Source organism: Podarcis cretensis (assembly GCF_951804945.1).
Source record: "Podarcis cretensis genome assembly, chromosome: 11".
NCBI classification, from domain to species: Eukaryota; Metazoa; Chordata; class Lepidosauria; order Squamata; family Lacertidae; genus Podarcis; species Podarcis cretensis.
In genome coordinates this window covers 24,698,536-24,719,563 of record NC_137180.1, presented here as the reverse complement: position 1 = coordinate 24,719,563, position 21,028 = coordinate 24,698,536, and the positions used below count along the sequence as shown (strand labels likewise).

General features: G+C 39.6%; 2 protein-coding genes across 4 annotated transcripts in view; both read right to left on the bottom strand.

The window, feature by feature from the left end:
* LOC307226668 (general transcription factor II-I repeat domain-containing protein 2-like) overlaps positions 1-21,028 on the bottom strand; it is a 662,775-nt gene that overhangs the window by 141,416 nt on the left and 500,331 nt on the right. The gene's annotated exons all lie outside the window — the stretch shown is intronic.
* EFNA5 (ephrin A5) overlaps positions 7,060-21,028 on the bottom strand; it is a 225,054-nt gene continuing 211,085 nt past the window's right edge. For 2 of the 3 annotated variants that reach the window (XM_079995835.1, XM_079995836.1), the window contains exons 3-5: positions 18,822-18,887; positions 18,329-18,409; positions 7,060-11,266 (exon numbers count right to left, since the gene is read on the bottom strand). In XM_079995835.1, the coding sequence (XP_079851961.1) occupies positions 11,145-11,266; positions 18,329-18,409; positions 18,822-18,887 (269 nt within the window). In that variant the 3' untranslated portion in view covers positions 7,060-11,144. The remainder of the gene's footprint in view (positions 11,267-18,328; positions 18,410-18,821; positions 18,888-21,028) is intronic. The other variant, XM_079995837.1, reaches the window with a different exon arrangement.

Genomic DNA, 21,028 nt, shown 5'->3' with positions numbered 1-21,028 from the left:
CCATTACACCATCATAAATATTCATAGTGCTATGCAACTGGGGGCATTCCATTTAACCTTCTGGCAAAAGTTCTTTGGAAAGGACAAAGGTTTGGAGGAAATTTGGCTAATGAGAACGGCACACAGGAAATGCAGTCAGGCTGCCCCACTGAAAACAAATGCCAGATAAGCTGTTTTAATAAATAAAAAAAGAAGTGGAGGAAGGGAAGTGCAACCACAAGCACAAGGAACATCTAGACACTCATTTGCTCTGCCTCTTTAGCCTTATGTGGGAATAGCTTCCTAAGTTCCACCTCACTGCCATCCCCATTGCCTTACCACTAATGTAAGATGAAGGTCAAAAGCCAGTGTAATGCCCTGAATATGTCTTGTGTACTATTTTCCATCAGCCCAGCCAGGACATGATAGGATGATGGGAGTTGTAGGCCACAGTATTTGGAGGGCAGCACCTTGGCTACTTATCTGAAGTGGGTAGCTTTCTGTATTCATGGAGGTTGCAGTGTGTTTCAGAGCCCTGGAAAAACCAGGCTTCTTAAACCCACAGGTGGCTGAACTACATGAGTCTCAGACCTTGAGACCCAGATGCTGTTGGGTGATGCACACCTCTGCTTGCAGGTAATGTTTGCATGAGAGCAAAATGCCTGCATATGATTTAAGTCTTCATGAGAATGAGATAATGATAACAAGAGTCACACGACTGCAGCAAAAGGCAAAGGAGCTGCAGAAGTAGCCTGGAAACAAAGTAGTCACGATGCTAGCAAATCTGCATTTTGAAACCTGGATCTGCCTTGAGCCCATACAGGAGTTATTTTTTCCTTGTTTTCTTTAACAGCAAAAGGATTACATTGCAAAGGCCCTCAGCCCCACATCTGAGGTCTTTAATGGGACTCCCTGATCCTGAGGAGATGTTTCTTGGAAGCTGGGATTTACAGTGGAAAGAGTATGGGAAATTTTCTTTCTGTGCTTGTTTGGATAGGATCTGATATGTTGGAGTTGACAATATAAGTGTTCCCTGTCATTTTTTTTTTTTAATCTGGGATCTCTCATTCATACATGCAATTCAGCAGTTGACATTACCAGTGAATGAAGATGCCTCTGCAAAGCAATCTTATGCTGCCACAAACAAGTCAGTTTCTCACTCAATCAACACAACGTTTAAAAATCAGGCTGCAGAAGGGATCTGAACACTTCTGCCAATCCCACACAGAATGTTTTCCTCCTAGCCTCTTATTTAAATGGAGTGGGTGTTTCACTTATTCGTAGGGGACTTAAAAGAGTCTCTGGGGAGAACAATTATACCAATGTACAGTCATCTTGCAATGCGGCATGTTTCCTTGGTATTAAAGACGGCATTTCTGATTGAATGAGGCCCATCTTTTGTCCTTCATAGTAGCCGACAAAAAGACTGGGATACAATGAGTGACTTGACAATGCCATGAACTTAATTGCCCCAGGGATATCCCAGCAGGCTAAGTTCTTCCACAGTCAAAGGAGAGGTTAGCTGCACATTTGGGGACAGGATGCAAAGAAGGACGAGAATATTCTATTATATAGTATATAGAGGAGCAGCTTCCATCTGCTGAAGCTTTCCTTACCTAGGTAGCTTCCCAAAGTTTTCCAGCCACCATAAAAGGTACTTGAGCCCCATTTTCATCTTCAGATTTAGTCCCTCTAGCTGGGGAGATGGACCAAACTATTTTGCAGTCCTCATTTCATGTATTTTAGTACAGAACAAGGGGAGAAATCATTTTAGGGTTCATTCGACATTTTTTTATTGGTCGGGGGCTTTTACCACTTGAGTTAGGAGCACAAAAAGCTGTCAGAACTTTAGTTCATCGGTCTTGCTGTTCATACTGACTGGAAGAACCTAGCCAGAATTTCAGTTCGCGGTCTTTCCCAGCCCCATTGGGAGATGCCAGGGACAGAGGCTGGAATGTGTGCAGGGCGGATGTGCTGCTACTGACTCATATTCCTTCCCAGCACTCTTGAGTTTGGGGACAGTTTTATTTTCATTGATCTAGTTCTTCTCAAAATGCTCTTTGAGGTACAGGAACTGTTTAAACAAGTTTGAGAGGGGTAGCCAACAGTGTATGTGGCACCTTAAAAGATTGATTCTTGCGTAAGCATTTGGGATTTCCTTAGCTACATGAGGTAAAATCCTAAAGTGGAATGTGTTTTGGGGTGGGTGTGTTAAACTTGGGAGCCAATTCTGTCATACTTCTAATCAAAACTCAAATTTATTTACATAACCACTGAACAGAAATAACTTGCACTAAAACGATTGATCACCGTTGCTTTGCCAATTTAACATATGTAGTAGTGCAACCAAACAAACATTTTGGTCTCAACTGAGTCCTAAACCACTACTTGATTAAAAAAATTAAATTGCTTAAATATGTTTAAATAAGGCTTTTAAAAATGTGACTATGTGCAAAGTGAAATAAAAAATAGATCAAAGCAACAGCTTAGTTGACCAAAAAACGTAATTTAATGTTGCCTTTTGTTTTAGTTTGTAAAATGAGTGACTGTTTAATTATAATAATGCTGGTGCTGCAACTGGTTTAAAGAATATAGATGCATTTCTCTCATTCACAACTGTACAAAAAGAGTGGTTCTTATGTACTTTGACTTTGCTTACATTATACTGAAACACTGATTTGAAGGGCTTACACTGTGTCAAATATAACTGAATTTTTTTTTTAGAGTACTTGAGAAATACTAGGTATCAAGCTGACATAATAGTATTTAAAGGAGGCATAGCAAGGCTTCTGATAGCAATGCACAGAAGGCTTTTTTCATTTACTTTGAAAAAAACTCCATGTATTATAATTCTTATTATTTAATAGTATTAGTAGTTTATTTACTTATTTGATTTTTTTTACCTTTACCATGAGGTCCCAGGGCTGCTTACTATTTAGAAATGCAATATTAAAATTAGATAAAACAAATTAGAGTCCAGAGAACAGGGTGAGTCCTAAAATATTTCTGTATGCATATATCAGGTGCCAAAGGCCATGGTACATCTTCACCACAGTGTAAACTACACAATGAAAGTGCCAGACACACATATGTGGGTAGCGAATTCCACAGCTTCCAGCAGGTTTGTGGAACCTTTGGTCCTCCAGATGATGCTGAACAACAGCTCCCATCAGCCCGAGCATGAATGGTCAATGGCAAAGGATGATGGGAGTTGCAATTCAGCAACGTCTGGAGGACCAAAGGTTCCATACACCATATTGAATGCTCTTTTCTGGTCTGCCACCCCACAAATCTCTTGGTATAGCTAACCAAGAGAACGCTATCAGTTGAGCTTAGGTCAAAAAGGTCTGGAGGGAAGGCGGCAATCTCTCAACTATTTCAGAGATTATCATAGCAACTATGAAAGTGGCAGGCATGATACATATGGTAACACACATTTTTAAATACCCATGCACCATACACTTCTCAGAAACCTGAGTCAATCAAGATTCTTAACATACTTTTATGGATGTTTAAAGGTGTGTGTGTGCGCATGCAGGCCTTTTTCTATACTTTGTGTTTAATGCGTACACACACATACACAGACCCACAGATATGTTCATTTAAAAATATTATTCTTTTAAATCACAGTACTTTACTCTGGTCTACATTTGGACCTTCCTGTTATTTTAAAATTCATAACCATGTAAAAACTTGTGCAGTGTTGCTCTTTGCTGCACTGCACAGTGTGATGATTAAAAAAATTAGGCTGGACATTGATAAAATCATTTACACACAAACACACACAGTAAGCAGTTTAATATCAGCACAATAGAGCACGTAGGGAAGAATGCTCACCCCAAGGTAGTTTTATGAATGTCTACGAAACAGCTATGCAGAATATATAAAGTAAAATACAAACAAAGAATGGGAAACCATTTACTTAAGCATATTATTACTTTAAAACTCACCTTTTTATTTTAGTTGAATAACATGAAAGAAACGGGAGATCTAATTGTAAACACAATGAAGTCTTCATCATCAACCTCAGAAGGGGGTGCATAAAAGTAGCCAGCGTAGCCTTTTTATTACTGCAATAATGTACCTAGCTTGTTTCGTGTTTTTCCTCTTGTTTTCTTGTCAGAATTGACAGGCATTCTTGTGCAGGCAGGTGACAACCAGAACTCACTTGGATAATCATCACAGGAAAAACAGGATGTTATAAAGTGCATTATTGACTGCAGAAGTCGCCTGGCGTACAGTATTCCTCTGGAAAGATTATGAGTGACAGAATTAGAGACGGTACTTTCACAGGAGAAGAAAACAGATCGAGCTTCTTTTCGTGAAATGCCAATGAAGCTTTGATTTTTCTTACCAAATCCTAAATGAAACTACAATCCTAGTGCATTAAGCGCTAAACACTGAAATATGTTGTGCATATTATCATAACCAATAGTTGCAGTAATCAAAATGTCCAGACATCTGCATGCATAACTGGAAGATTGGTTTCTGCCAGTGCTTTGATTAGGGACATATCATTGGAAGTACCTCACAATAGCACTCTACTTTTCTCCTTACAAGGCAAGTTGTGGTCATCTGAAGCTCTATTTTTTTAAGGCCTATATTACCTAGGATTCTGGTTCCAGCCCAATCTTTATCATCCATTAAGCACTAGCTCTTGCAAACACCAATCCAAAAGGGGGAGCTACACATGGTATCATCATTCTTTCTCCTTATAAAAGTGATCTTAAACTGACCACTTATATTCTGAGGAAAAAGCAACACCAGCTTCCTACTAAAAGAAAAACCACCCAATCCAAAGCTGGTATCTGCCCTGCAAGGCTGCTGTTTGCAGTCAACAACCCCCCTAGAAGAAAAATAGCAGTTGGGAAGAGGATATCAAACTGCAGCTGGAAGATCATTTGACTGCTCCTTCACACTGGGCAAAAAAGAGAGTTATACACATAGAAAACGTGAGTGCTGCACGGGGAAGAGCAGCGAAGCCAGACTAATGGTTTTGTTTTCTGCAGATTTTGGGATTTTTATGCACTCACAGTAATAGCCCTATGCAGAAATTCAGATTGCATGAGGGACCTATGTGCATTCAGCTGAATATATGAATATGATCATTTGTTCAAAGGTACACATAGGGAGCTATGCAGACATTCAGGAGAGTAAATGTACATACATCAGGGAGTGGGCCTGACACAATTCTGAGGTCCTCATTTTACATTAAGTCTACACAATTTGAACATCTGCGATTGCCATTGACAAAAAGGTTCAATACTGCACACATTCTTTTAGTTTGCTTGATTCTTCTATATCAACCAAGCAACATAGTTCCTCCACCCCATCTCAACTTTCAGTCATTGGACTGCAATTCTAAGCATTCTTGGTTGGAAGCAAGTTCAATAAAAAAAACAAGGGGAGCTCAGCTTACTTCTAAGCAAATGATGCTTAGGATTGTCCCTTAGATAATCAAGGTGCTAGATCCTACAAGGCCCCTTTTAACCACGTGGGAACAGAAATGTTGGAGGTCTCACTGGAGACAGAGGAACGGAAAGGATGAGAGTGAAAACTAATAACGCCATTCTCCATCCAGAATTCAAAGTCCATGCTCCATCCAGGCAGTGCCTACAGAGCAATGACCAGTAATTGTGAAACTCGCAGGATAATTTGGGGCTATTATGTTAAGACAAACCAAACATGTGTCATTTATAATCTTACATTCACACTTCCAGAGACAAAGGTTCAGCACACCAGTGCTTTTGTGTTAAACATGCATACGCCTCTCTTCCTCTTCTCACTAAGCTGTCACTCCTAATTTGTAAAGAGAAGTCACAGCAAGTTATAATTAGTACTTGCTGCCCTGTCAACCAATTAAATGTAATAAAAAGCTTTCATGGCGGTTAACGCTAACATGGGTGTAATTAAACCTTGTATTTTGAAATGCAGTGTGTGTGTATCAGCTGCCTTTTCTGTGTGTCACCCTTTCAACCTTATTTTTCAGGTGAAGTTCTTACACACCCTTCAGATCCTTCGCAATCCATTTGCCAATGCCAGCATATCAAGGTCTTCAGGAACTTGCCCTAGCGGTGGTGAAGGATATGTAACAATTGCTGGTGGAGTGGTGAATGATGGGAGGCAATTCCTTCATCTTCGTCACAACTGGTACTGGAACCCTTCTGTCAGTCCTCATTTCCCATGAGCCTCCAGTCAGGTTTACTCCTCAAGGTTTGTTTGTTTGTTTGTTTCTTTAAATGCCAAACATCCCAAAACTCTTGATTAAAAATGGATGTGAAAAGGTACCACTCTGCACTAGCATGTTGTATACTTGCATGTTGTGGAGATGCACACAGCTACCCAAGCTGAACTGGTCTTTGAGGGATAGTTCAGCATTCAGAACTCACCTGGAGGATGAGTTGAAGAGAATATGGAGGCCATGTCTGCAGATGCGCTGGGAATTTTCCCCAAGACCACTTTTGAAGCTTGCAGAACCCAAGGGCACTATGGGTAAAGGGGAGCCATGCGTTGTCTGCCCTGTTTGCAGTCCCTTAGACCACACCATTCCATGGTACGAAGAATATGGTGCTTTATACCAAGTGCTCAACACTGGGGGGGGGGGGGACTGGACAGAGAACATCTAGATGGATTTTTACCACCAGCATCTAGGACAGGAGTGGGGAACCTATGATTTTCCAGATGTTGTTAGTCTGCCCCATCAGTTCCAGCTAGCATGGCCAGTGGTCCAAGTTGATGGGAGTTGAGTCCAGCAACATCTGATGAGCCTCCCCCATGACCTAGACACTAGTATGCATTGTACAACCAGAAAGTTTATAATTAAACAGATGACTGGATTGGAAGTGGGAGGGAAGAGCAGAGAATGTGACAGTAGCCAAGGTACAGATCTGGCCGGATCCTGGCAGCTATGGCTGCAGCCATTTAGCCCAAGCAGAAATTGCATTGCAACTGTTTCACAACTGTGAAGTGCTATATTCCTTGCAGCTTTCCGCTGCCCGAAAACATTTATAGGATGGAGGACAGCTGGCCCTGAAACAAAGATGTCACTCAGCAAACAAAAATATAGCCTGAAAGAATCCATTAAAATGATGAAAATCTTTAATTTTTTTTATTCAGATATAATTGTACGGACACGTGTATATACAAATACAGATCTTATGGGTTTGTTTGTTTCGTTTTTACAATTTCTGTTAAGTTCATATAATGTAAGCATTTCAAGAACAGCACTCAATGAATAAGTGCAAAGAAACTGCAAAAGCAGGGCAGTACAAGCACAGGACCACACTGAGCTGGACTTTCATACCCAGAAGGACACACAATGAGTGGCTTCAATAGGGTGTCAAGAGTAAGTATGGAAAGCGGATTTTGTAGACTCATGGGTAACCTCCAACATGCCAGCATCTATTAAACTGTACAGACAATGGCAGCAAGTCTATTGTAGGGAGATTTGTCTCACATCTGAAAAACTCAGGGGTGAATGCATGGGAAAAACTTGGTAATGCCAAATCAGAAACAGATCTGCCCATTCACTGCTCCAAATTTTAAACAGGGTGGGTGGGGGGAGATATATATAAAAAAGAAACTTGCCAGGGTTACGGAATGGGGAGGAAAAAGAACACATCTGATGCAGGGCATTTGGGAAGTAAGACTGATGAATACACATAATCTGACGGCAGTATGAATGAGTTCCATATTTTTCAAAACTGACACAGCCGCTGCTTTGATAAAGCAATTGATAAATATCAGTTTTTTAAAAAAACAAAAAACAAACAACCAAACACATTCCCTCAACAGCTACTGTTTCTTTCCCTCAGCAGTGGTTATACAGGAAAGAATATTATTTACATATGGCCCCTCTCAAATTTGTTGGCTTTTTTTTTTGGTGTGAGGGCACGCCAGTCACTAAAACATCACATGTGATGCTGACAAGGCCCCTTTTGAAACAAACCATCCATGAAAAGAATTTTTTTTTAAAGACAAAGAATCAGAAGGAAAACCATCCTCACAAGAAATAAAGAGTAAGAATCCCAAAGCCATTGAGAACCAACATGCTAACTCAACCCCAAAGGGGAAGGTTAAGCCTAAACATCACAGGGCTCCAACGTCAGGACATTAACACTGAGGACAAAATATCAAGCAACAAATGTCGCACGGCTCCAAGTCTTGACATCGTGAAATCTTGAGCGTCTGGGTGCATGGGTTTCATGGGTGAGTTCTGAATGGTGACTTGTTGCGACTACTTGCCTTTTGGTTCTCAGTCGCCACAGTGAATGCTTCTGTCATATGATCAGTGGGGGTGCGTTTCTTTTATTTAATTTTTAATATCATGAAAGTCTATTTTCTCACTTACAAAAGACATAAGAATCAAATTAATACTTTATTATCAAACACTATATACAACAGAGGCTGCTAATAATACAGAATTTAAAGAACAAAGCATTTTGTTTGTTTTAACTCGTCTTTCCTTTGCCATCCAAGAAAGTACAGTACAAAACAATTATTTCTAAACTAACACGAAATGTTACCTTGTCGTCTATTAAAGGATACACAGTATCCACCAAACAGATCAATCCTTATTTCCCCGCTACCCTTTGCAAAGCCCTCGGGCAAACTGGGAGGGGTGGCATAGGGCACACTTGCCTGGGCTCAGGGGCTGCCGTAGCGGAATTTGGCTCTTCGGACTTCACGCCGGGGGACAAAGGCTGCTGTAAACTTCCACACTGGCATCTTTTTCAAGATGTCGAAACGACACGCATGCACACACCAGAGAGATTCAAAAAACCTTTAGATGTTGCTCATTTGGCATGATTGAGATTGCCTGATGCCATTAAGTATCCAAAGCAGAGGTCCTGCAAAATTACTGCCCACAAGGATTGTGCTGGATGTTGAGCAGTTGCCAGCGACTTTTGCTGTAAGGCAGTGCCGCCTTTATTTGTTAGGTTAGCAGTGCTCTGTGGCAAAGCAAAGGGCTGAATTCACTGTGGTGAAAACTTCGTGTTGCTAAAAAAAAGCGTGCTCTCGAGACAGAAGTGAGTCCAGTTTTTCATTATTTATAGATGAATTATGGAAAACAGCTATAGTCATTGTTAGGACATAAACTCATGTTTGCAGTTGACATGGAACCATCTCAGGGACATTAAGTGGTGTGCTCCACAGCCATGACTTTTTTCACTATTTCCAAGGTCATTACTTGCTAGCTACCTGTGCACTGCCATTTCTGAGATATATGTGCACCAAGTGCATTATACTGAAGAGAGAAGATTTATTTAATGTAAGGACAGTGCCATCTCTCCACATAGGCTGTTAGTGTGCGGTATTAGACGTCTCTGTGCTTTCAAACACAGCCCATACTGTATGGTATCAGGCAAGCCCAGAGTGCTCTAAATTTACTTTCTGCTATTTTTGGATCGTGAAATCCTTCAACTTTTTTTTTTTTAAAAAATCCTGCTTTCCTCTCTTAAACAAACAAACAAACAAAAAACATTCACAAAATGCTATCCATTTGCATCATGATTTAGTATTAAATTACACTTTTTGTTGTCCTGCGGAATTTAGCGTATTCTTGTAAGGCTTTGTTCTCAAGAGTTTGCGGTAAAAGTCAACTTTCTAAAACAATCACTTCCATGATGTCTATTCAATCTCCTGCAAGTCAACGCCTGCCTAAGCCAATGGAAACCCACAAGGAAGGCATTTCCTGGTAAATGGTTTTTATTAGTCCCTAACAAAGTAGTTTTCAGGTGCCTAAGGGTTCAGCCCTGATTCCAACCAAACAAGACAGCACCCCATAATCCTCTTACCACTTTTATCATCTTTAAATAGGACAAGCATATATAATTACTTGGTATATCTAAATAATGCATTTTCTATTCTAGTGGGTTTTCAAAAAAATATTTAGTTCAAGGTCTTTGGGAGTCCACCTACGCATCCTCCTGCTGATAAAAGTATTTCTTCCACTTTTCAACTGTGTTGGAATGGAAGAGAGCTACAAAACCAATGCCTCAACGTTCACTCCAGAGTTCAACACGCTCTTCCTAACCTTTTCCTTCTCCCTATCCCACAGCCCTCTATGACAAGTATCCTGGTCCCTTTCTGGCAGGAGTTTACTCCAGTGGTTGTCAAACTTTCAAAGGGAGGCAAATCATGAGCACCCTGGAGATCTCTGACCATGTTTTCTCCACCCGGTGCTGCTATCATCCTAGCATGTATCATCACTTAAAGAGTGGTATCGAAGGCTACCGGCTAGTAAATCAGCCTTGGGAAAGGTCACTTTATTCACACAAAGAAGAAGAAAAAGGAACAGAAAATGCCTCTTTGCATTTGAAGAAAAATTATTGTAGCACCATGGTGATCTGTTTCAAAAGAAAAATAATCTGGTGTGCACTATCCACTTAGAGAGATACCAGAGGCACTCACACCCCAGCGAAGCTTCCTCTATCTGACCTTGCTTGTGTGCTAGCATTCCTCAGTAGCCACTTTCTTCTCCCCTGATGACAAGAGTGTCTGTTGTGGAGCGTAAGTTCTACTGTGAATGATCTTTCAAGGCAGTTGCATACAAAACAGAATCTCTTCCCTATGAAAAGCCTGTTCATTGATAAATTCCTGGAGGGAATGGCGTTACGCTATATCTGTTCTCAGTATCTCCCCTCCAGTCCTGACATGGTGATACAGTGCCTTGCATGATCGTCTTACAGCGCTCAACGAGGAGACATAAATATTGTATCGGAGTGAGTAAAGACTCCTCTTGGTTTTCCAAACAAGTTCCTTATCTTCCAAATGACTGCACCTGCTGCTACTATTCTTCCTTCTCCACATACTGGTGGGCCCAGAGAGCTAACCGAGGCGGTATCTTAAGAGAGGCTGCAGAGAACGTAAGAATCACTAGTGTCAATATTGAAATTTGGCATTTTCATTTGGAGTCCTTTTATTTTAGAAGGGGTCAAGGAAAGCCACGGGGAAGATAGGGAGTGGCAAGAGGGCTAGTTATGCCTCTTCAATTTTTGCTCACAGTTCAGGTTGCAGAGGAAGAAGGGGAGGAGACTGGGGAAGGGAAACAAACCAACATCAGCAAAACCAATATAATGTCCCGTTCTTGGGATGAGCAATTAAGCGGATCTTTGATGTTCCAAGACCCTGATGTTGTCTGTGACAGATTACTATAATATGTGCTATAACGTCAAAAGCATTGCCAGGAGGAACAGGAGGGTTGCCAAAAGCCGACTGGATATCCTCGGTCTCTGTGCTGCGTTCTCACCACGGGACGGCTCAGCAGACTCATGTACGGTATCATCTGTTCAAATGGGGGGGGGGAGAGAACACACAAATTCTAATGAAGCATTGCATCTTTAATGAGCCTCGAGATTACAGCTCCAGCATTTCAGTACAATACAGAAAATCAGATTTTGTACTGTGTGGGGCTTTTAAAACCACAACACCCCATCATTTAGACACATGTGATGCACATTCAGCATACATTTTTCTCTCTCTATCTCTCTCTATATATACATCAATCAATGCGAGCAAAAAGCTGCTAGCTGAAATACCGGGCATGTGTTCAATTCCTTGTGCATTAATATCTCTGTCCCAGTTGCATTACCCCCAAATCAGCATGTGCTTCAACTGTATGTTACCATTCATACAACACTTGTTCTCCACGGCACAATTAGTAGACTGCATTTTATTGGAAGGCTAGGCTTATTGTGTGGAGATGACAATTCTGTTAGTTTTACCCTTTAAAAAGCTCAGGAGATGGGAAGTGCATAACTATTGGTGCATGTTAGAGAAATCCTAAGTACCACAATAGTGGAACAAGTCAGGTGGCCTATGTGAAAATATCCACGTGTCATAGCGCAGTGGCTGAGCTTGTGGCTTTGCATGGCTTATGTCCCAGGTTCAATCCAGGTAGGACTAGAAAAGACTTCTGTCTAAAATCCTGGACAGTTGTTGCCATTTGGTATAGACCAGCCTCTTCCAACCTTGGGTCCCCAGATGTTGTTGGACTTAAACTTCCATCATCCATAGCTAGCAGGACCAAAGATTGGGGAGCCAAGGTTGGGAAAAGCTGGTGTAGATGATACTGAGCAAGACTGACTTATACTAAGTTAGCTTCTATTTGCACTGAAGCTTTTAACCCTGTAAGTATTCATATAGAAAAGAACTAAAAACAGAAAAGGCCTGTAAAGGATGCAGTTGTGTGTGCGACTTTTAAGTGTACTGAATTTGTGGTTTGTAATATTAACTCTAATGGAGTTGTGATTCTAATTCTAAAACTACTGATGCTAAATAGTTATGAGCAAATTTGTTTTTCCAGAATCATAGCATGCCTATTTGAAAAGCTTTCGATTAACAACACTGTCTTTAAGTTATTCAACACCTGAAGGCAGCCCTGGTTAGTGAAGTTTGATGTTTTATTGTGTTTTTATTATTTTGCTGGGAGCTGCCCAGAGTGGCTGGCAAACCCAGCCAGATGGGGGTATAAATAAATTTATTATTATTATTATTATTATTATTATTATTATTATTATTATTAACAAGCTCAGTGGGTCTAAAAAATCAAATTGGGTTTTCACTGACAAACATAGCTTTAATTGTCAAATATTTGGACAGTGATACTGACATTATCAGGGTCACTATATGCAATGGAAAATGTTAAAGGGCTGATAAAAACCTTCACTACTGATTTTTCCTGAATACCAGAATGGAATTAATACAATTTTTGGTGAATTACAGCTAATGAAAAATAACCAACATTAAAACTTTTGAGAAAGCCAATACCTATTAGTGGTGAAACAGAATATTCTATTTCTCTTTTGAACACATCTCAATGATATCACAAAAATTCAGATGCAATTTCAGGGTACATATCAGCTATTCTTAACAGAGAAAATATTAGTCATGTTAATTTTTATTGAATATGTCAGACATACTAGTTGGATCAGTTTATGGTGTCAGAAAAATGTTCAGATTTGAAACACTCTCTATACTGTATATGATACTTCAGGCTAAATTTTTAAAGCAAGTTTAATGAACTTGCATCTCTGAGTAAAATCCCCAGTATGGTAGAAGAATTCTTAATTTTTTCCCCAAATACTTAACACATTCAGAACTGGCCCATAAGTTACTTAAAAACTCAACGTGCATTCATTTGTTGATTCATCTGAATTAAGCTAACAAAAGCAAGGCACTAGTTTCAACTCCAATGCTTAAAATCTCACTTTAGTCATAAAACAGATCCTGAATGCATGAGTTTATTTATTGATGTATCACGAACATTTAAGCCCTGCTTTTCTGTTTTAAAAAAGATGAAAACAGGACAATAGAAACATAATAAAATACAAAATTAACGGCAGGTAAAAGACAAAGATAAGAATGGCAGATGAAACAATTTACAAATAACCACAATGGGAAGATTAAGAACAATTTACAAAAACCACAATGGGAATATTAAAAAACAACAACTAAAAACTTAGTGGGTCAAATGACAGCTGCAAGAGAGGTCTTCGCCCACTGGTAGCAGAAAAGAGGCAGATTCACTCTTGCTAGAGAGTATCAGAACCTCAGAAATGCCATCTTGAAGGTTCTCTCTTGCATGCTGGCTAAATAAAACATAGATTTGGGATGGATGGGGAATAGTTTTTCTCCAGGTAACCTTAATGAATGGGCAGACTCATATGGGATCACTTTTAAATATACTGGTCCTTATGTTCTTTTATGGGGTCTTATTGGGGCCCTCACATTTTTAATATTGTATGGGCTCACTAATATTCTCTGCTTCAAAGCTTCTCCAAGAAACCCCTAGCACCTAGAAGTACTAATTCACATTAGAGAATGAGAGCTGATGATGTCTTCTTCAATGCACTGCCACATCCTACATTTTAGGAGGCAGAATGAAGTCAAGTTGCCCATCTTGCCTTAATGGTTTATTAGAGAGCTAAACAGAGATAAATCATGAATTTAAACACAATGGTAGCATGTTATTGTTGACTAAACTGCTGGTGTAGACCCTCTCTGAAATTACTGCCCTAGAAATATAATTTAAAATGTTTACTTTGTGAATTATAAGTTTCAACTATTCAGTTTCCTCCTTATTTTTGATATTGTAGAAAATGTATGGAACCATAAATTAGATATACCGTACTTCCAATTATTAAGCAATGATGGGTAGGTAAACAAGGTGGTTACCCAAGTAACATCTATTACTGTGGGAACAACCAACTTTGGAAGTCAGATGGGTGGCTGCCAGCTTTTTAGACTCATTTCAAACCCATACAATGTTACTTTTTGGGTGCAATAAAATTTCAGTTGCCAAAGTTTCAGTTGGCATTAAATTCCTGGAAGATTGCTGTATACAATTACTGGTTGATGTTATTAAATTGGCTGCTGCTCTTACTTTTATTTATTCATTTTAAATCTTATTTTAATTGGAATGGGTTGATTTTAACTAATTTTTGTTTAAGTTACTTTGGAGGAAAGGTGGGGGGAAAATAAAATAACAAATTTGACTGCTGGGCAACTGCCTTTGTCCCCACCCCACACGTAAAAGACAAAAGGAGAGCACACATACCAGACACGTACACTACAATACTAGCACGTTAGTACACAGTTTAGACAGCATGCAACAAAACTCAGTGGGACTGTCCCTGTTAATGAAGCAGCATGTTAACAGCAAACTGTTAGTGAGCTGGGAATTACTATCAAATATTTTCTCAGGCAATCTTGTGAATATGCTCTGTGGATGGGAGCTGGCCCTGCTCCAGATCTCTGTACATGCTGCAATGTGGCTTCTCCATTAACTTCAAAGTTGTTGTTGCCCTATACCGGCAACAGGGATGCAGAGGTGGAGCTACCTTGTCATCAAAGGTGGGAGGAAGGCTTTGATTGTATGAAAAATTTCTCATGCAAAAGAATCCTCTGCGTCAGCGTAAATGTGCTTTCCACTTAGGCGTCTCCCTGCACCACCTACTCTTCTTCACTCTACCAATATTTTGCATTGTGTTTAGATATCACACGCTAATGACTCATTAACATGGTTTCGCTGCTCTTCTGCAAAACAGATTCCTGGGCATTTTAGGATCTTCATGCTCAGAAGAGGAACATTCTCACTGATAAAGCTGACAATGATACGCAACTGCTCTAGACTTTTATGGAAACTGAACTTTGCCTTTATCGATACTGAGAAGTGTGTGTTGGAACTGGTTTGATTTTGCTTTGCTATAACACATTTGTGTCTAACGTAGTATCTTAATCAGAATGCCTTGCAATTGAGCAGCTGCCATAGTACATCTGAGGCCGCCTATGTGCTTAAGTTTCGAACAGTTGATAAATTCCAGTCCAAGGCATTTCCATTAGGGAAAAATGACATCTAAAACAGGATAAAAGCATTTTTAAACGTATTTAAATTCTCATTTGTGAGTGCAAGTAGTAGTCTTTTTAAATAAATGCTCTAAATATAAGGTGGACAGTAGCCGGCCAACACAAAGGTTTTGGATGTAAGAGTGAAACAACAGCAACACCCTGATATACCAGCGTGATGAAAACCAATGTCACCTGTGTCCTGTGTCAGGAGCTAAATGCACTATAATTACTCTGAATTGATAAACAGACTTTGGAAAATTTGTCAGGATAATGATGACAAGGGGTCCTATCTCCTCTGGTGAGTGAATGAGGTGGTAATGAAGCTTTCAGGTTCTACCTATTGTTCACAATGGATTAGCTCATATTCAAAAGTTGAAGGGATAGATAAATGCATGTTCAGCTACTCTAAAACTGTTAAGAAAAAATGGAAAGTGTAGAGAACTCAGATTAAAAACAAGGCTCAGATAATGGAGGGTGGAGCTTGATTCTCTCATTCTTCTCTCTGAAGTCATTGAGATAACTGAAAAGTCCCCTCCCACACACACACTGGATTTCTACTCTCTGCTAGCACAGGGGTAGAGAACCATTGGCCTCTAGGCAAAATTAGGTCTGTCATGTGCCCCAATTTGGCCTGTGAGGCTGTTTTCCCTAACCCATGCCCACTTGCCACACAACTGACATCATATGTGATGTCAGGTGTGTGGCAGTTAGATATCCAGAGTCAATGAATAATTTGGAGCCTTAAAATGCACTCCCAAGTGAAAATGAAAGATATTATCTTTTTAAAAAGGGGTGAATGAAAAGTTATATATTTGTTTCAATACTGATAAATGTATGTGTACATCACTGTGGTGTCGTAGTAGGACATGGTTTGTAGCACCTAATGCTTGCTACCAATCAAGGCTTGTGGTAGCTTGTATAAATGATACATAATTTGTAGATATGTTGATCAGACTGAACATAGCTCGCTACGTTGTAATTTGAGGGGGCAGAGCTTAAAAGGAAATTTAACAAACTGCAGAGCAGCAGCAAATATGCTTTTCAGCTACTAACTAAAATAATTTAGGAATGTGACATGTGGGTATTATATTATTGTTTTTCCTTTGAGGTTTTTGGGAAATATATAAAGCCATCTTTCAAAAGAATGTGATTTTTGATAAGTTCTGTTGCAATGCTTGTGTTCTGCTACTAGGTGTCACTATAGAGCTGTTTGTGTGCTTGAGTCAATGCAGACCTAAGCCTTTCCAAGCTCCTCCTTGTGTATAAAATCCATTTTCTTCTTTAATCACAGTTAAAGCTGACTTCAGCATCAGATTTAAACATGGAGAAGCTGCTTAGCAGACCATGGTTAAGAGATGTCCTAGTTAGCATCAACTGTGGCAAAACAACAACAGAGAATCACATGCAAGGAGCAATGGCTGGAAGGAGAAATGTGCAATTCCATGGGCCACTTCTAATCTCTTAACAATGATTAAGTGACCGGTGTGTTATATCTGCACTGGCTCTTAGAGACAAATCAGTAATAGAACATATAGCACAAAATAGTTGTCCCTTGCAAACAGTTGGCTCTTCATTAACTATCTGTGATAGGGACTAATAAAACTTCCTAGTTCCTTAGGATAAGACTATGTTTCTTTTACAGGGCAAGAGTATACTCAAGTATGGTAGAATAAATTTTCCACCCCACAGCCTAGAATACAAATACAATTATCAACTAGCCATATAGGCTCAAAGATTCTGTATTTAATGGATGATGATTAAAATATCTCATGTAAAAGCAATGTCCACAGGCACGTTCATGTTCAGTAGACAGTTTAGCTTTCAAAAGTTCTTTAATATTTTCACTATAAAAACAGAACTGAAAAAAATAGTGTTGAGGTAACTTCTTACAGATGGGATTGCAAAAAAATGTGTTTGCAAGTAATTATTTTTAAAAAAAGAGTTTACATATATTTAGTTGGCAGAGTGCATATATAAATCCATGCACACATAAAACATCTATAGAGATGCATATTTTAATGAGCTCCAGCTATAATTATGTACATTGGTTTCAATGGGGACAGTTCTGTTTAGGCTTAACTCAATCCCATTGAATCAAAGAAATTTAAAAGCATTTAATTAACAAGATTGCACTCTAAATTTACAGAGCAAAACTTCCAAGTGTATGTATATCTTATTCATATTTATGAAAGCATTTGTACTGCAGGAAGTCTTTTAAAGCACACAGACATATTCCCATCAAGATCAGCCTGAATAGTAATACTCATTTGCACAAGGATCTTTATGAACACTTGTAGACAAGTCTTTCACATATGCTATTGGTTTAAAGGTACAGAATGATATTCAGCCATTGTTCTCATTTTAAAGCCTGAAATAATTTTGATTTTAAGCAGTAGAACTTATTGCATACTTGTTCTACCATATAGATCAAAACGTGACACTTTTGGAAAGGTAGCTTTATTAAATTTATAAGATTCTGTCCACCCATTGGACAACTGACCTATCAATGATGTTATGGTCAATTGCTTGTTGTGGGCAGGGAAACCACTGGTTTAAATGCTTCTAAATACATAGATGTGTAAACATATAAACAATATCAAAAGTATATAAATACACACACACACACACACACACACACACACACACATTTCCTCTCTTAATTATTTATGTCCTGAATGGATACTGTGGTGCTGCGGCAACTTACTGCAAAAATGGGGTGGGAATGGGGACAGAGGAACTGCTATTTTTAAAAAAATTGGGATGCCATGTTTGAGTAAATAATTTGTCATGGAAAAAGCATACTTTGCCTCCCATCCATTGGACAAGAATACTAGTGCTAGCAAATGAGAAACACCATAAGCAATATTAGCATTGCGGGAAATGAGTAAAAGCAGAGTCATTTTACCATGCAAACTATGCAGAGAGAAAGAAGGGAAGAGAAGCAGACGCACCAGAGGATAGAGGCATTTGTTAAAATAGATTCTCTAAGCATACTAACCTGCTGGTTCTAATGAATTTTCTACTTTGTCGTTAACATCGAAAACACGGTCATGAACACCTATAGTTTTCATACAGTTGTCTATAACAAAAATAGAGATAACAGCCAAATATGTTAGTGAGACACCCTTAAATCCCCCATTTTCCTTTTTGTTGTTGTTGTTGCTCTATGTGATTTCTATTTCTATTTCTATTATATGTATGTATCTCTTAGTTGTGGCATGCTTCCAAACGCCACAATAATTGTCTTTTTGTACAACAGTCTAAGAAACAACAAGTTAGCAACTGCTGTGTACTTGAAACAAATAAGAGTAAAAGCTTTGTGAAAAATGATAAAAAAGATATGGTGAAAACAAAAACAAAAAAGCCGCTATATAGAACAGATACCACACAGGATTCAAGAGTAAAAAAGAAGAAGTTTTTACTGCTGTTTACCAGACCAAACAAAGCATGTGCTATAAAGCCACCCTCTAAGCAAGATCTAAATAACTTACTTGCAGGCCGTACAAAGACTTTCAGCTTTAGACAGGACCTCCTCCCATTATCAGGGATTGCAGATGCTGTTGAAGAGAAGGGGGAGGAAGCATAGTTACTCTTTGTCCTACAGACATAATGTAGTACTGTACATTCTTCTTTTCCTAAGATAACACATCTGCAGCACATTAAAAAAGGAAGAAAGTAGATGATATGGGGCAGTCTGAATAGCAATAAACTGAAGCTTCAAGGCCACACCACTGCTCTTTTTCAAAAGAAAGAGTGGCATAACAACTGTGCAAAGTAAGAAGCCACAGAACCCACCCACCAGACTCTACCCTTGAACCCCAATAAGACTCAGGCCAACAACAGCAACAACAACCACAGCAACAGTAGCAACAACAACAAGAACAACAACCCAGCTTGCTTCTACAAATTGGTTCTAAGGGCCAGTCTGCATGGCCACTTTTGATGTAGTAAGGTGCAGAAAATCATTTTCACATGCTAACATACTAAATAATAACTACCTGAAATCTGCAGTGACTTAAAAATTCTAATGAATTTTTTTCTGCTGCTACTGAGTATATTTTTCAAGAACTACTGGTATGGGGCTGGATGAATGGAAGAACTCCTTCCATTCACAGAAAGGACTGCAATCTATTCCAGTGGAGCCTCTTCCTGGCTGATTTTAATGCATTCCCTCTTCTGCCCTGGGCTCTCTCCCACTGTTACAAGGAGTTCTCCGACCCTCCAGAGAGAGGTGCCACAGTGAGAAGGAGACCTTGACAAAGTATTCCTCCTCACACAACAGGAACACACTGAGATTGGAGTTCAGGTCACAGGAGCTCTGTATCCAAGAAACACAATGATCCAAATAAGTGTAAAATATGTCTGCATTGTGGCAAAGAGATGCAAAAGCCAGGATGAACTTGCCCTGAACTTTGGGCTGAGGCTTGCAGTAAAATGGTCTGCATTGCCACAGAGGAAATAGTCATTTCCATTGGGGCTGGGAATGTAGTACAGACATCTGGCCCCACTTGTGCACAATCAACTCTCGTATGAGTGCATATACGTGTTGCACCAAGAAATCAATCAATCAATCAATCAATCAATCAATCAATCAATCAATCCTAAGCTGAAATGGCTACAGAGCTGGAAAGTCCTTGTGGCTCACAAGGAGACTCTCCTCAGAGTCAGAAGAGGATGCCAGTAAGCCAGTAAGCCAAAAGTCCAGGCTCCAAAATGACACATGGGAGCTCTCACTGCTGCTGCTGTGCTACCCCGTTCAACAGCTGTTGGGCGGGAATCTGTATGTACTGTAGAAGGCTCCCCACTTACTCTCATTTTGTTTATGTGGGGTGGGGGCTGGGACATAACCCCCGCATCAGTGGGGAGTCACCTGTATTAAGAAAAGCCAGTTAACTGTTGAAGATTCTGATTATAAAGTTACTAAAATTGTGGTCCTTCTTCACCTCAAGAAAAGTGTTTCATTTCTTCATTACTGGGTCTAGGGGATAATCATGTGATGCCGTTTAAACACTGGAAACTCTGCTACATTTATGAAATCCCTGCTTTCAGCAAATCATGAATCTGCTTTCAGGAATCATGAACTGCTAATACAGTGGTACCTCGGGTTATGTACTTAATTCATTCTGGAGGTCTGTACTTAACCTGAAACTGTTCTTAACCTGAAGCACCACTTTAGCTAATGGGGCCTCCTGCTGCCGCCGCGCCACCGGAGCCCAAATTCTGTTCTTATCCTGAAGCAAAGTTCTTAATCTGAAGCACCACTTTAGCTAATGGGGCCTCCTGCTGCCGCCGCGCCACCGGAGCCCAAATTCTGTTCTTATCCTGAAGCAAAGTTCTTAACCTGAAGCACTATTTCTGGCTTAGTGGAGGGTGTAACCTAAAGCATATGTAACCTGAAGCATATGTAACCCGAGGTACCACTGTAATTATATGCATTGATGTGGAAATTGGTTTGCCTCTAAATTAACGCACGTGGTAGATCATACGACTCATTGAGTGGTCCAAATGTGCGCATTTTTAGTCATATGACCATGCACCACAGGAAAATGGAATCATGGTTTGTAGCACATCCAGATGTCAGTCTTTCCACCAACAGGTATATTATTATTTGGGGATATAACACTGGATGAAGATAAGTGTCGTACTGATTGTGCTACATAATTAACTGCTGCTGTTGATTCTATAATGCTGCAAAGAA